The following is a 25,756-nucleotide window of genomic DNA, read 5'->3' on the forward strand; positions in this document are numbered from 1 at the left end:
TACTGGCCTGTGGCTGGTGTCGTGGAACGGGAAAAAGCGGGGAGAGAGGAGCGCAACATGATGCATCGTCCACAAACATACAATATCGCTTTTCCATTAAATATATTTATTTATTTATTTAGCCTTTATTTATTTAAATATATGTTTGAATATATGTCAAAACACAGAATCCTACTCATTACTACACGTGCTAATTACATCACATTTGTTTTGAGTAGACTTCGCTTTGAATGGTGCACCTGGTTCACACCCGGGAGCAACGCCCTCTTCCCAAAACCAATGTAATCAAATTTCAACCGGTGCAAATCACGCCTAACACGGGCGCTCAGGCCAGGTTAATCGAATCCCCTCATTATTGACCACGCGTGCATGGTTCATGCATGAGAACCAATAACATTAACTGCATCTTTTGAAATAACCAATAGTATGACCCCTTTTTAAATGTTAAAATATGACGCATGGTTCAAGTAACCAATAGCCTGTCTAGAAATTCGTTTTTGTTTTTTTAAAGCAACGCTCTGATCAACCGTTAGTTACTGAAAAGACAAAGATCGGTTTTGGTGGTTGATAGATTTAGCAAGCATTTAATTAAATATTTTCACGAGTATTTATCGTCACATATAGTACAATGAGGGAAATTGTTCACCTACAAGCGGGTCAATGTGGAAATCAGATCGGCGCCAAGGTGGGTAAATGTAGCGATCTGCTGTTTGCTAATAATGTGTTAGCTAAAGGCCGTGCTAACATCAACTTAGCTAACGGTTAACGTTATTTGATCTTGAGCTCGCTAGCTAGTAAACATTTAGTTAGCTATTCACAGGTAACTAACGTTAGCTAGCTACCAAGTTTACCACATTGATTAACGTTAGCTAGCTATGTCTGTTCAGTTTGCCACATTAACGTTAGCTAGCTACCAAGTTTACCACATTGATTAACGTTAGCTAGCTATGTCTGTTCAGTTTGCCACATTGACGTTAGCTAGCTATGTCTGTTCAGTTTGCCACATTGACGTTAGCTAGCTATGTCTGTTCAGTTTGCCACATTAACGTTAGCTAGCTATGTCTGTTCAGTTTGCCACATTAACGTTAGCTAGCTATGAAGTTTGCCACATTAACGTTAGCTAGCTATGTCTGTTCAGTTTGCCACATTGACGTTAGCTAGCTATATCTGTTCAGTTTGCCACATTAACGTTAGCTAGCTATGAAGTTTGCCACATTAACGTTAGCTAGCTATGTCTGTTCAGTTTGCCACCGTCCAAGCTAACTAACGTAGCCAACTGATTGTGTTTTTGTATTAGTTTTGGGAGGTGATTAGTGATGAACATGGGATAGATCCAACTGGGACATACCATGGGGACAGCGACCTTCAGCTGGAGAGAATAAATGTTTACTACAATGAAGCGACTGGTCGGTTAAACACACAACAAATAAAACTTTGTCCGCAGTTCACTAAATGTAACTTTGTAGTTTTGAGTATCTGATATTGATTCTGTTGTCTTTGTGTCCCGACAACAGGAGGAAAATATGTCCCCAGAGCCATCTTGGTCGATCTTGAGCCTGGCACCATGGATTCAGTTCGGTCTGGCCCATTTGGACAAATATTTAGACCAGATAACTTTGTGTTTGGTAAGTGGATTTTGTAAATGAGTAACGTTAGCTAAACTACTAGCTAGCTAGGGTAGATATCATGGGGGTAGATACTGCTGGTAGATACCACTGCTTTGCTTTATCTTGGCCAGGTCGCAATTGTAAATGAGAACTTGTTCTCAACTTGCCTACCTGGTTAAATAAAGGTGAAATAAATAAAAAAGATATCATCTGTCAAAGATGTTCAATGTGTAGTCTAATCACTCAGGTCATACAACACAAATAACTTCAACTAGCAAGCTAAGTTGGGAAAATGTACAAGTGGCCTTTACCTCTAAATGACTATTGAAAATGTCTAACATTTTATTTAATTTGTGTTTTATTTTCTGCTCACAGGGCAGAGTGGTGCTGGTAACAACTGGGCTAAAGGCCACTACACAGAGGGAGCAGAGCTGGTGGACTCTGTTCTGGATGTGGTGAGGAAAGAGGCTGAGAGCTGTGACTGTCTACAGGGATTTCAACTCACTCACTCCCTGGGTGGAGGCACAGGATCCGGCATGGGAACTCTACTGATCAGCAAAATCCGTGAAGAATACCCAGACCGAATCATGAACACCTTTAGCGTGGTGCCCTCTCCAAAAGTATCGGATACTGTTGTTGAGCCTTACAATGCTACCCTCTCAGTTCACCAGCTTGTAGAGAACACGGATGAAACCTATTGCATAGACAATGAAGCCTTGTATGATATCTGCTTCCGTACCCTGAAGCTGACCACCCCCACATATGGTGATCTAAATCACCTGGTATCAGCCACCATGAGTGGAGTCACTACCTGCCTGAGGTTCCCTGGCCAGCTGAATGCTGACCTACGTAAGCTAGCCGTCAACATGGTCCCCTTCCCCCGCCTGCACTTCTTCATGCCTGGCTTCGCCCCCCTCACCAGCAGAGGCAGCCAGCAGTACCGTGCCCTGACTGTCCCCGAACTCACCCAGCAGATGTTTGACGCTAAGAACATGATGGCCGCCTGCGACCCCCGCCATGGTCGTTACCTCACCGTGGCCGCCATCTTCCGAGGCCGCATGTCCATGAAGGAGGTGGACGAGCAGATGCTGAACGTCCAGAACAAGAACAGCAGCTACTTTGTGGAATGGATCCCCAACAACGTGAAGACCGCAGTCTGCGACATCCCGCCCCGCGGCCTCAAGATGGCCGCCACCTTCATCGGCAACAGCACGGCCATCCAGGAGCTGTTCAAGCGCATCTCTGAGCAGTTCACAGCCATGTTCCGTCGTAAGGCCTTCCTGCACTGGTACACCGGGGAGGGCATGGACGAGATGGAGTTCACTGAGGCAGAGAGCAACATGAACGACCTGGTGTCAGAGTACCAACAGTACCAGGATGCCACTGCTGAGGAGGAGGGAGAGTTTGAAGAGGAGGGAGAGGAGGATATGGGCTGAAGACCCCTTGGTTCGCCCCCCCCCCCCCCCTGTCCCTTGGTTCGCCCCCCCCCCCCCCCCCCCCTGTCCCTTGGTTCGCCCCCCCCCCCCCCCCCTGTCCCTTGGTTCGCCCCCCCCCCCCCTGTCCCTTGGTTCGCCCCCCCCCCCCCCCCCCTGTCCCTTGGTTCGACCCCCCCCCCCCCTGTCCCTTGGTTCGCCCCCCCCCCCCCCCCCTGTCCCTTGGTTCGCCCCCCCCCCTGTCCCTTGGTTCGCCCCCCCCCCCCCTGTCCCTTGGTTCGCCCCCCCCCCCCTGTCCCTTGGTTCGCCCCCCCCCCCCCCCTGTCCCTTGGTTCGCCCCCCCCCCCCCCCTGTCCCTTGGTTCGCCCCCCCCCCCCCTGTCCCTTGGTTCGCCCCCCCCCCTGTCCCTTGGTTCGCCCCCCCCCCCCCCTGTCCCTTGGTTCGCCCCCCCCCCCCTGTCCCTTGGTTCGCCCCCCCCCCCCCCTGTCCCTTGGTTCGCCCCCCCCCCTGTCCCTTGGTTCGCCCCCCCCCCCCTGTCCCTTGGTTCGCCCCCCCCCCCCCCTGTCCCTTGGTTGGCCCCCCCCCCTGTCCCTTGGTTGGCCCCCCCCCCCCCCCCCTGTCCCTTGGTTGGCCCCCCCCCCCCCCCCCCCCCTGTCCCTTGGTTCGCCCCCCCCCCCTGTCCCTTGGTTCGCTCCCCCCCCTGTCCCTTGGTTCGCCCCCCCCCCTGTCCCTTGGTTCGCCCCCCCCCCCGTCCCTTGGTTCTAGTAATATCCAATTCTTTGTTAACAGAAAATCGTTTGTTTTTGGGGGGGGATTCTGGGTTTTGCTCATTTGGGGTTTTTCTCAAAGGAAAAAACCAAGTTTAAGGATGAACAGTCTTGTGCTTGTGAATAAACACTAGTTATTCAGTGGGAACAATTTATTCTAATGGTAATTCAGTAAGGAAAGGTGGAAGGACAACCCATAAAGCCTTTACATGTTACCCTAATAAATACTGTTGGTTAATTCACAGTGCTATGTTTTCCATTTCTGGATGATTGGTTTGCAATGAATAACAATGGATGTAATATGATTTCTGCATGAAGAACAAACAAGGCAGAAACATAATACTAAAGATTGTTACACTTTTCATTACGTCGCAAGAGAGACTCAACCCTACGACAACATGAAATGGTTCTGCTGTTATGAGACTCAACCAGAGATGTTTATATATATATATATATACTAGATGACTACCAAGGGGTGCTGTTATGAGACTCAACCAGAGATGTTTATATATATGTATATACACTAGATGACTACCAGGGGGTGCTGTTTTGAGACTCAACCAGAGATGTTTATATATATATACACTAGATGACTACCAGGGGGGCTGTTTTGAGGCCACCGCACCTCCATCTTGGCTCTCCCCCGCTGTAGTCATTTTATTTTGAAAGCTGTAGAAATGCATTAATGACTATTTGTTTTTGTCATGTTTATTATATTACAGACACCTTCATGCCTTCTGTTAAATGAAATTGCCAGCTAAAATGTTTAAATAAATTGAATTTTCTATCAAATCAAATGTATTTATATAGCCCTTCTTACGTCAGCTGATATCTCAAACTGCTGTACAGAAACCCAGCCTCAAACGGCAAGCAATGCAGGTGTAGAAGCACGGTGGCTAGGAAAAACTCCCTAGAAAGTCCAAAACCTAGGAAGAAACCTAGAGAGGAACCAGGCTATGAGGGGTGGCTAGGAAAAACTCCCTAGAAAGGCCAAAACCTAGGAAGAAACCTAGAGAGGAACCAGGCTATGAGGGGGTGGCTAGGAAAAACTCCCTAGAAAGGCCAAGAACCTAGGAAGAAACCTAGAGAGGAACCAGGCTATGAGGGGTGGCCAGTCCTCTTCTGGCTGTGCCGGGTGGAGATTATAACAGTACATGGCCAAGATGTTCAAATGTTCATAAATGACCAGCATGGTCAAATAATAATAATCACAGTGGTTGTCGAGGGTGGAACAAGTCAGTAACACAAGAGTAAGTGTCAGTTGACTTTTCATAGCCGAGCATTCAGTTTTTATTTTTTATTTATTTCATCTTTATTTAACCAGGTAGGCCAGTTGAGAACAAGTTCTCATTTACAACTGCGACCTGGCCAAGATAAAGCAAAGCAGTGCGACACAATCAACAACACAGAGTTACACATGGAGTAAAACAACATACAGTCAATAATACAGTAGAAAAATAAGTCTATATACAATGTGTGCAAATGAGGTGAGATAAGGGAGGTAAAGGCAAATAGGCCATGGTGGCAAAGTAAATACAATATAGCAAGTAAAACACTGGAATTGTAGATGTGCAGAAGATGAATGTGCAAGTAGAGATACTGGGGTGCAAAGGAGCTAAATAAATAAATACAGTATGGGGATGAGGTAGTTTGATGGGCTAAATTATAGATGGGCTATGTACAGGTGCAGTGATCTGTGAGCTGCTCTGACAGCTGGTGCTTAAAGCTAGTGAGGGAGATATGAGTCTCCAGCTTCAGAGATTTTTGCAGTTCGTTCCAGTCATTGGCAGCAGAGAACTGGAAGGAGAGGCGACCAAAGGAGGAATTGGCTTTGGGGGATGACCAGAGAGATATACCTGCTGGAGCGCGTGCTACAGGTGGGTGCTGCTATGGTGACCAGTGAGCTGAAGCTCGTCTGGAGATTAGTTAACACAGTGTCCAAAGAAGGGCCAGAAGTATACAGAATGGTGTCGTCTGCGTAGAGGTGGATCAGGGAATCACCCGCAGCAAGAGCGATATCGTTGATATTTACAGAGAAAAGAGTCGTCCTGAGAATTGAACCCTGTGGCACCCCCATAGAGACTGCCAGAGGTCCGGACAACAGGCCCTCCGATTTGACACACTGAACTCTATCAGAGAAGTAGTTGGTGAACCAGGCGAGGCAGTCATTTGAGAAACCAAGGCTATTGAGTCTGCCGATGAGGATGTGGTGATTAACAGAGTTGAAAGCCTTGGCCAGGTCGATGAATACGGCAGCACAGTATTGTCTCTTATCGATGGCGGTTACGATATCGTTTAGGACCTTGAGCGTGGCTGAGGTGCACCCATGACCAGCTCGGAAACCAGATTGCATAGCGGAGAAGGTACCGTGGGATTCGAAATGGTCGGTGATCTGTTTGTTAACTTGGCTTTTGAAGACTTTAGAAAGGCAGGGCAGGATGGAAATAGATCTGTAGCAGTTTGGGTCAAGAGTGTCCCCTCCTTTGAAGAGGGAGATGACCGCGGCAGCTTTCCAATCTTTGGGAATCTCAGACGATACGAAAGAGAGGTTGAACAGGCTAGTAATAGGGGTTGCAACAATTTCGGCGGATAATTTTAGAAAGAAAGGGTCCAGATTGTCTAGCCCGGCTGATTTGTAGGGGTCCAGATTTTGCAGCTCTTTCAGAACATCAGCTGAATGGATTTGGGAGAAGGAGAAATGGGGGAGGCTTGGGCGAGTAGCTGTGGGGGGTGCAGTGCTGTTGAATGCAGTAGGGGTAGCCAGGTGGAAAGCATGGCCAGCCATAGAAAAATGCTTATTGAAATTCTCAATTATAGTGGATTTATCGGTTGGTGACAGAGTTTCCTAGCCTCAGTGCAGTGGGCAGCTGGGAGGTGTTCTTATTCTCCATGGACTTTACAGTGTCCCAGTGTTGCAGGAAGCAAATTTCAGCTTGAAAAGCTAGCTTTGGCTTTTCTAACTGCCTGTGTATATTGGTTTCTAACTTCCCTGAAAAGTTGCATATCACGGGGGCTGTTCGATGCTAATGCAGAACGCCACAGGATGTTTTTGTGTTGGTTAAGGGCAGTCAGGTCTGGAGAGAACCAAGGGCTATATCTGTTCCTGGTTCTAAATTTCTTGAAAGGGGCATGCTGATTTAAGATGGAGAGGAAGGCATTTAAAAAAAATAACCAGGCATCCTCTACTGACGGGATGAGGTCAATATCCTTCCAGGATACCAGGGCCAGGTCGATTAGAAAGGCTTGCTCGCTGAAGTGTTTCAGGGAGCGTTTGACCGTGATGAGTGGAGGTCATTTGACCGCTGACCCATTACGGATGCAGGCAATGAGGCAGTGATCGCTGAGATCTTGATTGAAAACAGCAGAGGTGTATTTGGAGGGCGAGTTAGTTAGGATGATATCTATGAGGGTGCCAGTGTTTGCGGCTTTGGGGTTGTACCTGGTAGGTTCATTGATAATTTGTGTGAGATTGAGGGCATCAAGCTTGGATTGTAGGATGGCCGGGGTGTTAAGCATGTCCCAGTTTAGGTCACCTGGCAGCACGAGCTCTGAAGATTGATGGGGGGCAATCAATTCACATATGGTGTCCAGAGCACAGCTAGGGGCCGAGGGTGGTCTATAGCAGGCGGCAACGGTGAGAGACTTGTTTTTAGAGAGGCGGATTTTTAAAAGTAGAAGTTCAAATTGTTTGGGTACAGACCTGGATAGTAGGACAGAACTCTGCAGGCTATCCCTGCAGTAAGATTGCAACACCGCCCCCTTTGGCCGTTCTATCTTGTCTGAATATAGGCATGACATAGGATGCCACCTTTCCAACAAGTCAGTTCATCACATTTTTACCCTGCTAGAGCTGCCCCAGTCAACTGTAAGTGCTGTTATCGTGAAGTGGTAGTTCCACACAATCTCACAGAACAAGACCGCTGAGTGCTGAGGCGCGTAAAAATGATCTGTTCTCCGTTGCAACTACTGAGTTCAAAACCGCCTCTGGTGTTAACGTCAGCAGAAGAACTGCTCGTCGGGAGTTTCATGAAATGGGTCTCCACGGCCGAGCAGAAGCACACAAGCATAAGATCACCATGCACAATGCCAAGCGTCAGCTGGAGTGGTGTAAAGCTCGCCGCCATTGGACTCTGGAGCAGTGGAAACACGTTCTCTGGAGTGATGAATCACGCTTCACCATGTGGCAGTTTGACGGACTAATCTTGGTTTGGCGGATGCCAGGAGAACGCTACCTGGCCAAATGCATAGTGCCAAGTTTGGTCTGGGGCTGTTTTTCATGGTACGGACCCCTTAGTTCCAGTGAAGGAAAATCTTAACGCTACAGCATATAATGACATTCTAGACAATCCTGTGCTTCTAACGTTGTGGCAACGGTTTGGGGAAGGATTTTTCCTGTTTCAGCATGACAATGCCCCCGTGCACAAAGCCAGGTCCATACAGAAATGGTTTGTCGAGATCAGTGTGGAAGAACTTGACTGGCCTGCACAGAGCCCTGACCTCAACCCCATCGAACACATTGGAAAAAGTAGAAACAAATAGCTGTAGAAATACCCATGGTTGGTCTGTGGTGTAGTGTTTGGTAGAGGGTGAGTGGTAAGGAGTCTGCCAGGACAGGAGTCTCCTAGCTGAACCTATCCCCTGGCCTTCAGATACTGTAGATACGTCTCATGGCTGCTGAGTGTTCGTGCCTCATTGTCAGTCATGAAATATGAACTGTTAAAAAAAAGAGTCATTCTTTTATCTGGATCAATGTACTGTATTTTCAGAGTTAAATGAAACATGTAACTGAACTGAACTTCAAATAGCCTTACAATTAGATTGTCATAGCAATATTCATAAAAGCTGAAACATTTCATTTTGTAGTGGGTTGAGTCCAGTGACGTATATAAACCCTGGATTGCTGATTCTTATGCATTGGCCATTGAGAGGCTTTATAGCCACCGGTCGGCCATATTGGCACCCCCTCCAGTAGTAACAATCCACCACAGGAATGAGTAGAATACTACAGTATTTCAATTAAATGTTTCAAGGGCAAAATGACATGTATTTTTTTTGCTGTAGTGGCGGGGACAGTAACACTACTTTCCCAAAAAATTATATCCTGCCTGTTTGGCCCTGTCCGGGGGTATCATCGGATGGGGCCACAGTGTCTTCTGATCCCTCCTGTCTCAGCCTCCAGTATTTATGCTGCAGTAGTTTATGTGTCGGGGGTCTAGGGTCAGTCTGTTACATCTGGAGTATTTCTCTTGTCTTTTCCGGTGTCCTGTGTGAATTTAAATATGCTCTCTCTAATTCTCTCTCTCGGAGGACCTGAGCCCTAGGACCATGCCTCAGGACTACCTGGCTTGATGACTCCTTGCTGTCCCCAGTCCACCTGGCCGCGCTGCTGCTCCAGTTCCAACTGTTCTGCCTGCGGCTATGGAACCCTGACCTGTTCACCGGACGTGCTACCTGTCCCTGACCTGCTGTTTTCAACTCTCTAGAGACAGCAGGAGCGGTAGAGATACTCTCAAAGATCGGCTATGAAAAAGCCAACTGACACTTGCTCTTGTGTTACTGACTTGTTGCACCTTCGACAACTACTATGATTATTATTATTTGACCATGCTGGTCATTTATGAACATTTGAACATCTTGGCCATGTTCTGTTATAATCTCCACCCGGCACAGCCAGAAGAGGACTGGCCACCCCTCATAGCCTGGTTCCTCTCTAGGTTTCTTCCTAGGTTTTTGGCCTTTCTAGGGAGTTTTTCCTAGGGAGTTTTTCCTAGCCACCCCTCATAGCCTGGTTCCTCTCTAGGTTTCTTCCTAGGTTCTGGCCTTTCTAGGGAGTTTTTCCTAGGGAGTTTTTCCTAGCCACCCCTCATAGCCTGGTTCCTCTCTAGGTTTCTTCCTAGGTTTTGGCCTTTCTAGGGAGTTTTTCCTAGGGAGTTTTTCCTAGCCACCCCCTCATAGCCTGGTTCCTCTCTAGGTTTCTTCCTAGGTTTTGGCCTTTCTAGGGAGTTTTTCCTAGCCACTGTGCTTCTACACCTGCATTGCTTGCTGTTTGGGGTTTTAGGCTGGGTTTCTGTACAGCACTTTGAGATATCAGCTGATGTAAGAAGGGCTATATAAATACATTTGATTTGATAGAAAATTCAATTTATTTAAACATTTTAGCTGGCAATTTCATTTAACAGAAGGCATGAATGTGTCTGTAATATAATAAACATGACAAAAACAAATAGTCATTAATGCATTTCTACAGCTTTCAAAATAAAATGACTACAGCGGGGGAGAGCCAAGATGGAGGTGCGGTGGCCTCAAAACAGCCCCCCCTGGTAGTCATCTAGTATATATATAAACATCTCTGGTTGAGTCTCAAAACAGCCCCCCTGGTAGTCATCTAGTATATATATAAACATCTCTGGTTGAGTCTCATAACAGCACCCCCTGGTAGTCATCTAGTGTATATATATATATATATATATAAACATCTCTGGTTGAGTCTCATAACAGCCCCCCCTGGTAGTCATCTAGTATATATATATATATATATATATATATAAATAAACATCTCTGGTTGAGTCTCATAACAGCACCCCCTGGTAGTCATCTAGTATATATATATAAACATCTCTGGTTGAGTCTCATAACAGCACCCCCTGGTAGTCATCTAGTATATATATATATAAACATCTCTGGTTGAGTCTCATAACAGCACCCCCTGGTAGTCATCTAGTGTATATATATATATATATATATATATATAAACATCTCTGGTTGAGTCTCATAACAGCACCCCCTGGTAGTCATCTAGTGTGTATATATATATATAAACATCTCTGGTTGAGTCTCATAACAGCACCCCCTGGTAGTCATCTAGTGTGTATATATATATATAAACATCTCTGGTTGAGTCTCATAACAGCACCCCCTGGTAGTCATCTAGTATATATATATAAACATCTCTGGTTGAGTCTCATAACAGCACCCCCTGGTAGTCATCTAGTGTGTGTATATATATATATAAACATCTCTGGTTGAGTCTCATAACAGCCCCCCCTGGTAGTCATCTAGTGTATATATATATATAAACATCTCTGGTTGAGTCTCATAACAGCCCCCCCTGGTAGTCATCTAGTGTATATATATATATAAACATCTCTGGTTGAGTCTCATAACAGCACCCCCTGGTAGTCATCTAGTGTATATATATATATAAACATCTCTGGTTGAGTCTCATAACAGCACCCCCTGGTAGTCATCTAGTGTATATATATATATATATAAACATCTCTGGTTGAGTCTCATAACAGCACCCCCTGGTAGTCATCTAGTGTATATATATATATAAACATCTCTGGTTGAGTCTCATAACAGCACCCCCTGGTAGTCATCTAGTGTATATATATATATATATATAAACATCTCTGGTTGAGTCTCATAACAGCACCCCCTGGTAGTCATCTAGTGTATATATATATATAAACATCTCTGGTTGAGTCTCATAACAGCACCCCCTGGTAGTCATCTAGTGTATATATATATATATATAAACATCTCTGGTTGAGTCTCATAACAGCACCCCCTGGTAGTCATCTAGTGTATATATATATATATATAAACATCTCTGGTTGAGTCTCATAACAGCACCCCCTGGTAGTCATCTAGTGTATATATATATATAAACATCTCTGGTTGAGTCTCATAACAGCACCCCCTTGGTAGTCATCTAGTGTATATATATATATATATAAACATCTCTGGTTGAGTCTCATAACAGCACCCCCTGGTAGTCATCTAGTATATATATATATATAAACATCTCTGGTTGAGTCTCATAACAGCACCCCCTTGGTAGTCATCTAGTGTATATATATATATAAACATCTCTGGTTGAGTCTCATAACAGCACCCCCTGGTAGTCATCTAGTGTATATATATATATATAAACATCTCTGGTTGAGTCTCATAACAGCACCCCCTTGGTAGTCATCTAGTGTATATATATATATAAACATCTCTGGTTGAGTCTCATAACAGCACCCCTTGGTAGTCATCTAGTGTATATATATATATAAACATCTCTGGTTGAGTCTCATAACAGCACCCCCTGGTAGTCATCTAGTGTATATATATATATATAAACATCTCTGGTTGAGTCTCATAACAGCACCCCCTTGGTAGTCATCTAGTGTATATATATATATAAACATCTCTGGTTGAGTCTCATAACAGCACCCCTTGGTAGTCATCTAGTGTATATATATATATAAACATCTCTGGTTGAGTCTCATAACAGCACCCCCTGGTAGTCATCTAGTGTATATATATATATAAACATCTCTGGTTGAGTCTCATAACAGCACCCCCTGGTAGTCATCTAGTGTGTATATATATATAAACATCTCTGGTTGAGTCTCATAACAGCAGAACCATTTCATGTTGTCGTAGGGTTGAGTCTCTCTTGCGACGTAATGAAAAGTGTAACAATCTTTAGTATTATGTTTCTGCCTTGTTTGTTCTTCATGCAGAAATCATATTACATCCATTGTTATTCATTGCAAACCAATCATCCAGAAATGGAAAACATAGCACTGTGAATTAACCAACAGTATTTATTAGGGTAACATGTAAAGGCTTTATGGGTTGTCATTCCACCTTTCCTTACTGAATTACCATTAGAATAAATTGTTCCCACTGAATAACTAGTGTTTATTCACAAGCACAAGACTGTTCATCCTTAAACTTGGTTTTTTCCTTTGAGAAAAACCCCAAATGAGCAAAACCCAGAATCCCCCCCCAAAAACAAACGATTTTCTGTTAACAAAGAATTGGATATTACTAGAACCAAGGGACGGGGGGGGGGGCGAACCAAGGGACAGGGGGGGGGGGCGAACCAAGGGACAGGGGGGGGAGCGAACCAAGGGACAGGGGGGGCGAACCAAGGGACAGGGGGGGGGGCGAACCAAGGGACAGGGGGGGGGGGGGGGGCGAACCAAGGGACAGGGGGGGGGGGGGGGGGGGGCGAACCAAGGGACAGGGGGGGGGGGCGAACCAAGGGACAGGGGGGGGGGGCGAACCAAGGGACAGGGGGGGCGAACCAAGGGACAGGGGGGGGGGGGCGAACCAAGGGACAGGGGGGGGAGCGAACCAAGGGACAGGGGGGGGGGGGCGAACCAAGGGACAGGGGGGGGAGCGAACCAAGGGACAGGGGGGGGGGGGCGAACCAAGGGACAGGGGGGGGAGCGAACCAAGGGACAGGGGGGTGAACCAAGGGACAGGGGGGGCGAACCAAGGGGTCTTCAGCCCATATCCTCCTCTCCCTCCTCTTCAAACTCTCCCTCCTCCTCAGCAGTGGCATCCTGGTACTGTTGGTACTCTGACACCAGGTCGTTCATGTTGCTCTCTGCCTCAGTGAACTCCATCTCGTCCATGCCCTCCCCGGTGTACCAGTGCAGGAAGGCCTTACGACGGAACATGGCTGTGAACTGCTCAGAGATGCGCTTGAACAGCTCCTGGATGGCCGTGCTGTTGCCGATGAAGGTGGCGGCCATCTTGAGGCCGCGGGGCGGGATGTCGCAGACTGCGGTCTTCACGTTGTTGGGGATCCATTCCACAAAGTAGCTGCTGTTCTTGTTCTGGACGTTCAGCATCTGCTCGTCCACCTCCTTCATGGACATGCGGCCTCGGAAGATGGCGGCCACGGTGAGGTAACGACCATGGCGGGGGTCGCAGGCGGCCATCATGTTCTTAGCGTCAAACATCTGCTGGGTGAGTTCGGGGACAGTCAGGGCACGGTACTGCTGGCTGCCTCTGCTGGTGAGGGGGGCGAAGCCAGGCATGAAGAAGTGCAGGCGGGGGAAGGGGACCATGTTGACGGCTAGCTTACGTAGGTCAGCATTCAGCTGGCCAGGGAACCTGAGGCAGGTAGTGACTCCACTCATGGTGGCTGATACCAGGTGATTTAGATCACCATATGTGGGGGTGGTCAGCTTCAGGGTACGGAAGCAGATATCATACAAGGCTTCATTGTCTATGCAATAGGTTTCATCCGTGTTCTCTACAAGCTGGTGAACTGAGAGGGTAGCATTGTAAGGCTCAACAACAGTATCCGATACTTTTGGAGAGGGCACCACGCTAAAGGTGTTCATGATTCGGTCTGGGTATTCTTCACGGATTTTGCTGATCAGTAGAGTTCCCATGCCGGATCCTGTGCCTCCACCCAGGGAGTGAGTGAGTTGAAATCCCTGTAGACAGTCACAGCTCTCAGCCTCTTTCCTCACCACATCCAGAACAGAGTCCACCAGCTCTGCTCCCTCTGTGTAGTGGCCTTTAGCCCAGTTGTTACCAGCACCACTCTGCCCTGTGAGCAGAAAATAAAACACAAATTAAATTAAATGTTAGACATTTTCAATAGTCATTTAGAGGTAAAGGCCACTTGTACATTTTCCCAACTTAGCTTGCTAGTTGAAGTTATTTGTGTTGTATGACCTGAGTGATTAGACTACACATTGAACATCTTTGACAGATGATATCTTTTTTATTTATTTCACCTTTATTTAACCAGGTAGGCAAGTTGAGAACAAGTTCTCATTTACAATTGCGACCTGGCCAAGATAAAGCAAAGCAGTGGTATCTACCAGCAGTATCTACCCCCATGATATCTACCCTAGCTAGCTAGTAGTTTAGCTAACGTTACTCATTTACAAAATCCACTTACCAAACACAAAGTTATCTGGTCTAAATATTTGTCCAAATGGGCCAGACCGAACTGAATCCATGGTGCCAGGCTCAAGATCGACCAAGATGGCTCTGGGGACATATTTTCCTCCTGTTGTCGGGACACAAAGACAACAGAATCAATATCAGATACTCAAAACTACAAAAGTTACATTTAGTGAACTGCGGACAAAGTTTTATTTGTTGTGTGTTTAACCGACCAGTCGCTTCATTGTAGTAAACATTTATTCTCTCCAGCTGAAGGTCGCTGTCCCCATGGTATGTCCCAGTTGGATCTATCCCATGTTCATCACTAATCACCTCCCAAAACTAATACAAAAACACAATCAGTTGGCTACGTTAGTTAGCTTGGACGGTGGCAAACTGAACAGACATAGTTAGCTAACGTTAATGTGGCAAACTGAACAGACATAGCTAGCTAACGTTAATGTGGCAAACTGAACAGACATAGCTAGCTAACGTTAATCAATGTGGTAAACTTGGTAGCTAGCTAACGTCAATGTGGCAAACTGAACAGACATAGCTAGCTAACGTTAATCAATGTGGTAAACTTGGTAGCTAGCTAACGTTAGTTACCTGTGAATAGCTAACTAAATGTTTACTAGCTAGCGAGCTCAAGATCAAATAACGTTAACCGTTAGCTAAGTTGATGTTAGCACGGCCTTTAGCTAACACATTATTAGCAAACAGCAGATCGCTACATTTACCCACCTTGGCGCCGATCTGATTTCCACATTGACCCGCTTGTAGGTGAACAATTTCCCTCATTGTACTATATGTGACGATAAATACTCGTGAAAATATTTAATTAAATGCTTGCTAAATCTATCAACCACCAAAACCGATCTTTGTCTTTTCAGTAACTAACTGTCGATCAGAGCGTTGCTTTTAAAAAAACAAAAACTAATTTCTAGACAGGCTATTGGTTACTTGAACCATGCGTCACATTTTAACATTTAAAAAGGGGTCATACTATTGGTTATTTCAAAAGATGCAGTTAATGTTATTGGTTCTCATGCATGAACCATGCACGCGTGGTCAATAATGAGGGGATTCGATTAACCTGGCCTGAGCGCCCGTGTTAGGCGTGATTTGCACCGGTTGAAATTTGATTACATTGGTTTTGGGAAGAGGGCGTTGCTCCCGGGTGTGAACCAGGTGCACCATTCAAAGCGAAGTCTACTCAAAACAAAAGTGATGTAATTAGCACGTGTAGTAATGAGTAGGATTCTGTGTTTTGACATATATTCAAACATATATTTAAATAAATAAAGGCTAAATAAATAAATAAATATATTTAATGGAAAAGCGATATTGTATGTTTGTGGACGATGCATCATGTTGCGCTCCTCTCTCCCCGCTTTTTCCCGTTCCACGACACCAGCCACAGGCCAGTATCCTTTAGAAAACATTTCCATCCTTGCTACTCCTTGTCATTGCCGAAAGGCCAGTCTCTTTGGCAATCTCAACGTTCAATATGAGGATTTAAGGAAACAACATTCATATTTTCCATGACAACATTATGGAACGTGCACATTTTTGGCGCAATATAGAATTATAGTTTTAAGAACAACAAACAATACAGTTACGACCTGCTGTCAATGCAAGAGCATGTTGTTCATCAAAGTGGCTACTGTAGCCAGAGAGGAATCCACAATGACAGAAATAATGATACGGAAAATATTATCCTACAAGATTCAATCGAGCTCCGTTTGCTTCAGTTACATCCGATGAACGAGAGGAGAGAAACGCAAAACTGGCACCTGTCATCATGACAAACACATTTTTACAAGTTTGTTATGCTTATTTCAATGATATTATTTGTCCCTCTCTTATTAAGAGATGGAGTCCAGACAGGCTGCTTTAGGAGACTTTCTGAATGGACACATTGATAATTAGCGCAAACACACACACACAGTAAAATGACCCCTTTATCAAAGCGCACCTCGGACACACAAATCACATTTCTTCTTTCATTATAAACCCATTCCGGATCACCTTTAAATCTTGGCTGTAGTCCATCAGAAACTAGCCATGGGCTAGGTTATAGCATAATGTTAAAAATAATGTTTCCTATCAAATTAATTGAGATGGAAAGTTTGTAGTGGGGGGGAGAGCAACAGCTATATTATTACTAGAGACGTTGGTTATTATGTAATTATTATCCCAGTATGTGTCTTATTTATACGGGATTCCTATTTTCAAAACTGCCTCCTTTAACTCTTTATTTTGTTTAATTCAATTAAGTCTATATATTTAATTAAGTCTATATCATGTGTAGATGATAAAATGCTTGGCTACAATGATCACTCATGACCGGCTGCCAAAATAGGTTTCGCCATAGGAAAACCCATATTTAAATTGAGGAAGTGTGATCATAATCCTTATTTTAGGGAATTCACGTTAGACTTCCTAATGAAAAGGTATGTGAGCTGCTGGACAGCTGTATGATGACCTCATTGGAGAATAGGGATTCTCTGCTTTGTAATATGTTACCTATTTCAACAGCCAGGGTTTCATTAATCATACCCACTGGGCACACACTGGTTGAATCAACGTTGTTTTCCTTTGACATTTCAATGAAATTAGCCAACATTGAACCAACGTGGAATAGATGTTGAATTGACGTCTGTGCCCAGTGATACAGGCGCTATAGCCTACCTTTTTATTTTTTATTGCGCATTTAATTAAACTGACGAATTGGCACAAAAACGTGATTCAGACAAAAACATTTGTTTGTTTCTGACTTGCATAGATAGCACAGGTGGTGGTCGCCTAAATGTAATGTAGGCTAGGCCTAATGTATAGGCTATAGTTTACGAATGGTAGATTAATATCCCAGCCTATGAGTTAATTTAACAATGTTCACTCTTTCTGTCTTCACTGTTCCCTTGTTGCACAAGTCCTGCATCTCTGCTGACATCTCTACTGGCATCTCTCTCTTCCATCTTCTTTTGTATTCATCTTATAGCTTTAGAACCAGTAGCCTAGCCCAGCCAGTAGCCTAGCACGACCAGTAGCCTAGCCCGACCAGTAGCCTAGCACAACCAGTAGCCTAGCCCAACCAGTAGACTAGCCCAGCCAGTAGCCTAGCACGACCAGTAGCCTAGCCCGACCAGTAGCCTAGCACAACCAGTAGCCTAGCCTGACCAGTAGCCTAGCCCAACCAGTTGAGTTACCTGTCTCACAGTATATCTTATGGGTCCAGTACATCTGATGGGTACGGTACATCTGATGGGTACGGTACATCTGATGGGTCCAGTACATCTGATGGGTCCAGTACATCTGATGGGTCCAGTACATCTCCCAGACATTTGTCTACAATATATCTGATGAGTACAGTATATCTGATGGGTCCAGTATATCTGATGGGTCCAGTACATCTGATGGGTCCAGTACATCTGATGGGTCCAGTATATCTGATGATTCCAGTACATCTGATGGGTCCAGTACATCTGATGGGTCCAGTACATCTCCCAGACGTTTGTCTACAGTATATCTGATGGGTACAGTACATCTCCCAGACACTGTGAATACGTCACTAGCAGCACAGAACATTACCCAGTCATTAACATGCAGTATGTGTGTTTTATTCAGTAAGAAGTAACATAACAGGGCCTTCATTAAAATATGTGTAATACCCCCTGTATATAGCCTCCACATTGACTCTGTACCGGTACCCCCTGTATATAGCCGCCACATTGACTCTGTACCGGTACCCCCTGTATATAGCCTCCACATTGCCTCTGTACCGGTACCCCCTGTATATAGCCTCCACATTGACTCTGTACCGGTACCCCCTGTATATAGCCTCCACATTGACTCTGTACCGGTACCCCCTGTATATAGCCTCCACATTGACTCTGTACCGGTACCCCCTGTATATAGCCTCCACATTGACTCTGTACCGGTACCCCCTGTATATAGCCTCCACATTGACTCTGTACCGGTACCCCCTGTATATAGCCTCCACATTGACTCTGTACCGGTACTCCCTGTATATAGCCTCCACATTGACTCTGTACCGGTACCCCCTGTATATAGCCTCCACATTGACTCTGTACCGGTACCCCCTGTATATAGCCTCCACATTGACTCTGTATCGGTACCCCCTGTATATAGCCTCCACATTGACTCTGTACCGGTACCCCCTGTATATAGCCTCCACATTGACTCTGTACCGGTACCCCCTGTATATAGCCTCCACATTGACTCTGTACCGGTACCCCCTGTATATAGCCTCCACATTGACTCTGTACCGGTACCCCCTGTATATAGCCTCCACATTGACTCTGTACCGGTACCCCCTGTATATAGCCTCCACATTGACTCTGTACCGGTACTCCCTGTATATAGCCTCCACATTGACTCTGTACCGGTACCCCCTGTATATAGCCTCCACATTGACTCTGTACCGGTACCCCCTGTATATAGCCTCCACATTGACTCTGTACCGGTACCCCCTGTATATAGCCTCCACATTGACTCTGTACCGGTACCCCCTGTATATAGCCTCCACATTGACTCTGTACCGGTACCCCCTGTATATAGCCTCCACATTGACTCTGTACCGGTACCCCCTGTATATAGCCTCCACATTGACTCTGTACCGGTACCCCCTGTATATAGCCTCCACATTGACTCTGTATCGGTACCCCCTGTATATAGCCTCCACATTGACTCTGTACCGGTACCCCCTGTATATATCCTCCACATTGACTCTGTACCGGTACCCCCTGTATATAGCCTCCACATTGACTCTGTACCGGTACCCCCTGTATATAGCCTCCACATTGACTCTGTACCGGTACCCCCTGTATATAGCCTCCACATTGACTCTGTACCGGTACCCCCTGTATATAGCCTCCATATTGACTCTGTACCGGTACCCCCTGTATATAGCCTCCACATTGACTCTGTACCGGTACCCCCTGTATATAGCCTCCACATTGACTCTGTACCGGTACCCCCTGTATATAGCCTCCACATTGACTCTGTATCGGTACCCCCTGTATATAGCCTCCACATTGACTCTGTATCGGTACCCCCTGTATATAGCCTCCACATTGACTCTGTACCGGTACCCCCTGTATATAGCCTCCACATTGACTCTGTACCGTAATACCCTGTATATAGCCTCCACATTGACTCTGTACCGGTACCCCCTGTATATAGCCTCCACATTGACTCTGTACCGGTACCCCCTGTATATAGCCTCCACATTGACTCTGTACCGGTACCCCCTGTATATAGCCTCCACATTGACTCTGTATCGGTACCCCCTGTATATAGCCTCCACATTGACTCTGTACCGGTACCCCCTGTATATATCCTCCACATTGACTCTGTACCGGTACCCCCTGTATATAGCCTCCACATTGACTCTGTACCGGTACCCCCTGTATATAGCCTCCACATTGACTCTGTACCGGTACCCCCTGTATATAGCCTCCACATTGACTCTGTACCGGTACCACCCTGTATATAGCCTCCACATTGACTCTGTACCGGTACCCCCTGTATATAGCCTCCACATTGACTCTATACCGGTACCCCCTGTATATAGCCTCCACATTGACTCTGTACCGGTACCCCCTGTATATAGCCTCCACATTGACTCTATACCGGTACCCCCTGTATATAGCCTCCACATTGACTCTGTACCGGTACCCCCTGTATATAGCCCCCACATTGACTCTATACCGGTACCCCCTGTATATAGCCTCCACATTGACTCTATACCGGTACCCCCTGTATATAGCCTCCACATTGACTCTGTACCGGTACCCCCTGTATATAGCCTCCACATTGACTCTGTACCGGTACCCCCTGTATATAGCCTCCACATTGACTCTGTACCGGTACCCCCTGTATATATCCTCCACATTGACTCTGTACCGGTACCCCCTGTATATAGCCTCCACATTGACTCTGTACCGGTACCCCCTGTATATAGCCTCCACATTGACTCTGTACCGGTACCCCCTGTATATAGCCTCCACATTGACTCTGTACCGGTACCACCCTGTATATAGCCTCCACATTGACTCTGTACCGGTACCCCCTGTATATAGCCTCCACATTGACTCTATACCGGTACCCCCTGTATATAGCCTCCACATTGACTCTGTACCGGTACCCCCTGTATATAGCCTCCACATTGACTCTATACCGGTACCCCCTGTATATAGCCTCCACATTGACTCTGTACCGGTACCCCCTGTATATAGCCCCCACATTGACTCTATACCGGTACCCCCTGTATATAGCCTCCACATTGACTCTGTACCGGTACCCCCTGTATATAGCCTCCACATTGACTCTGTACCGGTACCCCCTGTATATAGCCTCCACATTGACTCTGTACCGGTACCCCCTGTATATAGCCTCCACATTGACTCTGTACCGGTACCCCCTGTATATAGCCTCCACATTGACTCTGTACCGGTACCCCCTGTATATAGCCTCCACATTGACTCTATACCGGTACCCCCTGTATATAGCCTCCACATTGACTCTGTACCGGTACCCCCTGTATATAGCCTCCACATTGACTCTGTACCGGTACCCCCTGTATATAGCCTCCACATTGACTCTGTACCGGTACCCCCTGTATATAGCCTCCACATTGACTCTATACCGGTACCCCCTGTATATAGCCTCCACATTGACTCTGTACCGGTACCCCCCTGTATATAGCCTCCACATTGACTCTGTACCGGTACCCCCTGTATATAGCCTCCACATTGACTCTATACCGGTACCCCCTGTATATAGCCTCCACATTGACTCTGTACTGGTACCCCCTGTATATAGCCTCCACATTGACTCTGTACCGGTACCCCCTGTATATAGCCTCCACATTGACTCTGTACCGGTACCCCCTGTATATAGCCTCCACATTGACTCTATACCGGTACCCCCTGTATATAGCCTCCACATTGACTCTGTACCGGTACCCCCTGTATATAGCCTCCACATTGACTCTGTACCGGTACCCCCTGTATATAGCCTCCACATTGACTCTGTACCGGTACCCCCTGTATATAGCCTCCACATTGACTCTGTACCGGTACCCCCTGTATATAGCCTCCACATTGACTCTGTACCGGTACCCCCTGTATATAGCCTCCACATTGACTCTGTACCGGTACCCCCTGTATATAGCCTCCACATTGACTCTGTACCGGTACCCCCTGTATATAGCCTCCACATTGACTCTATACCGGTACCCCCTGTATATAGCCTCCACATTGACTCTGTACTGGTACCCCCTGTATATAGCCTCCACATTGACTCTGTACCGGTACCCCCTGTATATAGCCTCCACATTGACTCTGTACCGGTACCCCCTGTATATAGCCTCCACATTGACTCTATACCGGTACCCCCTGTATATAGCCTCCACATTGACTCTGTACCGGTACCACCCTGTATATAGCCTCCACATTGACTCTGTACCGGTACCACCCTGTATATAGCCTCCACATTGACTCTGTACCGGTACCCCCTGTATATAGCCTCGCTATTGTTATTTTACTGCTGCTCTTTAATTACTTGTTACTTTTATTTCTTATTCATATTTTTTAAACTGTATTGTTGGTTAAGGGATCGTAAATAAGCATTTTCCTGTTGTATTCGGCGCATGTGACTAATACAATTAGATTTGATTCAACCTCCTTGAACTAGATTGTCTTTCAACCCCATTGGCTGCTTCTGCTGAGTCACGTCAATGTCCGTCTCATGAGAAGGTCGAGAGAAAAGTAGTGAATTGTTTTGAGTCAACCCCTGTTGGCTTGGCAGCTTGCAGTTCTCAAGAGACTGGGATGTTGACTTGCCACAGCGCTGAGCGTTTTAAGTATGTTTCACACCCAGGGTGACCAGGGGCATTCCACACAGCCTTTGTATCATCCACAGCAGGGGGTCAAACATCCACAGCAGGGGGTCAACTTTGACCTTTAAATAGTTTCTTGGTTGGTAGATTGTTGTAAAAAAATACAAATAAAACAATAATAATAATAATAATTAAATAAATATATATATACATGTTAAGTCCTTTTTATTTAAACATGCAGTAGATTTATTCTTTAAAATGTTGAAAACTAACCTGCAATGTCACAACTTATAAAGGTCCATAAATCCCTTTTGAATTATTTAAAAAAAGGAAAAAAAACTGAAATTAGTCACTCTTCAAATATCAGCTTTAATGTGAACCTGAGCAGTCATTTCCCTAATCTGGGACTAATACAACAACTGTTAATACAATTATTTATTCAGAACAATTACTACTACAACTTCAAAATTGTAAAAATTGTTTACATATATTATAAAGCATATGTAAAATGACAAGCCAAACGGATGCAGATATATACCCATCCCCATACCCACAAGGCTGAAATGCAGATATATAACCCCACAAGGCTGAAATGCAGATATATAACCCCACAAGGCTGAAATGCAGATATATACACCCACAAGGCTGAAATGCAGGTATATATATACCCACAAGGCTGAAATGCAGGTATATATACACCCACAAGGCTGAAATGCAGGTATATATACACCCACAAGGCTGAAATGCAGGTATATATACACCCACAAGGCTGAAATGCAGGTATATATACACCCACAAGGCTGAAATGCAGATATATATACACCCACAAGGCTGAAATGCAGATATATATATACACCCACAAGGCTGAAATGCAGATATATATATACACCCACAAGGCTGAAATGCAGATATATATATACACCCACAAGGCTGAAATGCAGATATATATATATACACCCACAAGGCTGAAATGCAGATATATATATACACCCACAAGGCTGAAATGCAGATATATATATACCCACAAGGCTGAAATGCAGATATATATATACCCACAAGGCTGAAATGCAGATATATATATACCCACAAGGCTGAAATGCAGATATATATATACCCACAAGGCTGAAATGCAGATATATATATACCCACAAGGCTGAAATGCAGATATATATATATACCCACAAGGCTGAAATGCAGATATATATATATACCCACAAGGCTGAAATGCAGATATATATATACCCACAAGGCTGAAATGCAGATATATATACACCCACAAGGCTGAAATGCAGGTATATATACACCCACAAGGCTGAAATGCAGGTATATATACACCCACAAGGCTGAAATGCAGGTATATATACACCCACAAGGCTGAAATGCAGGTATATATACACCCACAAGGCTGAAATGCAGGTATATATACACCCACAAGGCTGAAATGCAGGTATATATACACCCACAAGGCTGAAATGCAGGTATATATACACCCACAAGGCTGAAATGCAGGTATATATACACCCACAAGGCTGAAATGCAGGTATATATACACCCACAAGGCTGAAATGCAGGTATATATACACCCACAAGGCTGAAATGCAGATATATATACACCCACAAGGCTGAAATGCAGATATATATACACCCACAAGGCTGAAATGCAGATATATATACCCCCACAAGGCTGAAATGCAGATATATATACACCCACAAGGCTGAAATGCAGATATATATACACCCACAAGGCTGAAATGCAGATATATATACCCCCACAAGGCTGAAATGCAGATATATATACCCCCACAAGGCTTAAATGCAGGTATATATACCCCCACAAGGCTGAAATGCAGGTATATATACCCACAAGGCTGAAATGCAGGTATATATACCCACAAGGCTGAAATGCAGGTATATATACCCACAAGGCTGAAATGCAGGTATATATACCCACAAGGCTTAAATGCAGGTATATATACCCACAAGGCTGAAATGCAGGTATATATACCCACAAGGCTTAAATGCAGGTATATATACCCACAAGGCTGAAATGCAGGTATATATACCCACAAGGCTTAAATGCAGGTATATATACCCACAAGGCTTAAATGCTAGAAACACAAGCATTTCACTGCACCTGCAATAACAAAATCTGTGTACCAATAAACTTTGAATTAGATATGATGTAAACACACCTAGGAGTGGAATCTGATTGGACTGGCTCTAAGTAGGCAGGGCAGCCTTGGATTATCCTCCTCGGCCGATTGGCCAAAGCTGCTGTCTGTCCACCCGGTCCAGAGAAGCCCCTCCCTCCTATCCAGCGTTAACACTCCACGTTATGAAGAAAATAAACCATCAGAAAACTCTGATCTTTATCACATCAGATACAGCTGTTTGTCCCTCTAGTTCAGACTATGGTAGTGAAAAGAGGAATATGCAGAAAGAGAGCGAGAGAAAGAGCGAGAGAACGAGAGAGAGCGCGAGAGAGAGAGAGAGAGCGCGAGAGAGAAAGAGAGAGAGAAAGAGAGAGAGAAAGAGAGAGAGCGAGAGAGAGAGCGAGAGAGAGAGGGGGAGAGAGAGAGAGAGAGCAAGAAAGGTGTTCATGTTTCCTTGAGCCTCCATCACACCAACGGCCGACAAATCCCCTCCCCAAACGGAGATGTGTTTGTGCCTTCTTTCGGAAGTCAACAGTGTTACGGTGCAGTGAAGGGCAGGTTAACCCTCGAACTCCTCATCTCTGGGTGGCAGGCTGGCTGTAGACTCGGTGGCCAGGCTGGGGCTGAGGCTGGGCGAAGAGGTAGAGGAGCCCAGGAGAGAGAGGTCTGGGAGGGAGGAGGTGGTGGTGACCTCCTGGGAGAAACAGTTCTCCTCCTGGTCTGGTTGGGACCTGGTTCTGTGACTCACCACCACACTGGAATAGAGGAGGCGGAAACAGAGACTTGGGATTAGAGATTAAAGGGAAATGTAGTCCTTTTCCCTGTGGCGGTCTGTCTGTCTGTCTGTGTCTGTGTCTGTGTCTGTCTGTCTGTCTGTCTGTCTGTCTGTCTGTCTGTCTGTGTGTGTGTGTGTGTGTGTCTGTGTGTGTGTGTGTGTGTGTGTGTGTGTGTACTCACCTCGATCGGCTCGGCTCCTGCCCGGGGTGATCAGACTTGGGAACATAGGTTGACTTGGACCACTAGAAAATAACAAAGAAATCATAAGGAATAAAAAAGGTTTTGAAGTGTCTGTCCTATCGAGGAGATATAAACTAAGGAAAAAATAAATATATATTTTATTTTGTCCCGTGACACTTGTGGGGTTCGTTAGAGTCTCATCTTTCCACAGTGGGGTCACAGTTCGTAACGGTCCGAACGCTACAGGCAGAAGTTGGCACATCGGCGGTACTGAGTGGTG

At 45.6% G+C, this 25,756-nt stretch overlaps 3 protein-coding genes across 7 annotated transcripts in view; 1 reads left to right on the top strand and 2 right to left on the bottom strand.

The window, feature by feature from the left end:
- Positions 1–498: 498 nt before the first annotated feature.
- Positions 499–3,067, top strand: LOC106593668 (tubulin beta-4B chain). The gene is made up of 4 exons (XM_045707691.2): positions 499–685; positions 1,298–1,406; positions 1,515–1,625; positions 1,983–3,067. The coding sequence occupies exons 1-4, from the start codon at positions 629–631 to the stop codon at positions 3,041–3,043; spliced, it is 1,338 nt and encodes a 445-aa protein (XP_045563647.1). The 5' UTR covers positions 499–628; the 3' UTR covers positions 3,044–3,067.
- A 9,943-nt stretch (positions 3,068–13,010) lies between these two features.
- LOC106586934 (tubulin beta-4B chain) lies at positions 13,011–15,426 on the bottom strand. The gene is made up of 4 exons (XM_014174686.3): positions 15,244–15,426; positions 14,733–14,841; positions 14,513–14,623; positions 13,011–14,155 (listed from the first exon to the last, which is right to left on the bottom strand). Exons 1-4 carry the CDS (start codon positions 15,298–15,300, stop codon positions 13,095–13,097), a joined length of 1,338 nt encoding a protein of 445 aa, XP_014030161.1. The 5' UTR covers positions 15,301–15,426; the 3' UTR covers positions 13,011–13,094.
- A 7,289-nt stretch (positions 15,427–22,715) lies between these two features.
- The window catches only part of ttll4 (tubulin tyrosine ligase-like family, member 4), a 44,896-nt gene continuing 41,855 nt past the window's right edge, over positions 22,716–25,756 (bottom strand). For all 5 annotated transcript variants that reach the window (XM_082969218.1, XM_082969215.1, XM_082969217.1 and 2 more), the window contains 2 exons: positions 25,477–25,538; positions 22,716–25,274 (listed from right to left, as the gene is read on the bottom strand). In XM_082969218.1, the coding sequence (XP_082825344.1) occupies positions 25,079–25,274; positions 25,477–25,538 (258 nt within the window). In that variant the 3' untranslated portion in view covers positions 22,716–25,078. The remainder of the gene's footprint in view (positions 25,275–25,476; positions 25,539–25,756) is intronic.

This window comes from Salmo salar, chromosome 25 (genome assembly GCF_965601325.2).
Source record: "Salmo salar chromosome 25, fSalSal1, whole genome shotgun sequence".
Lineage (NCBI taxonomy): Eukaryota > Metazoa > Chordata > Actinopteri > Salmoniformes > Salmonidae > Salmo > Salmo salar.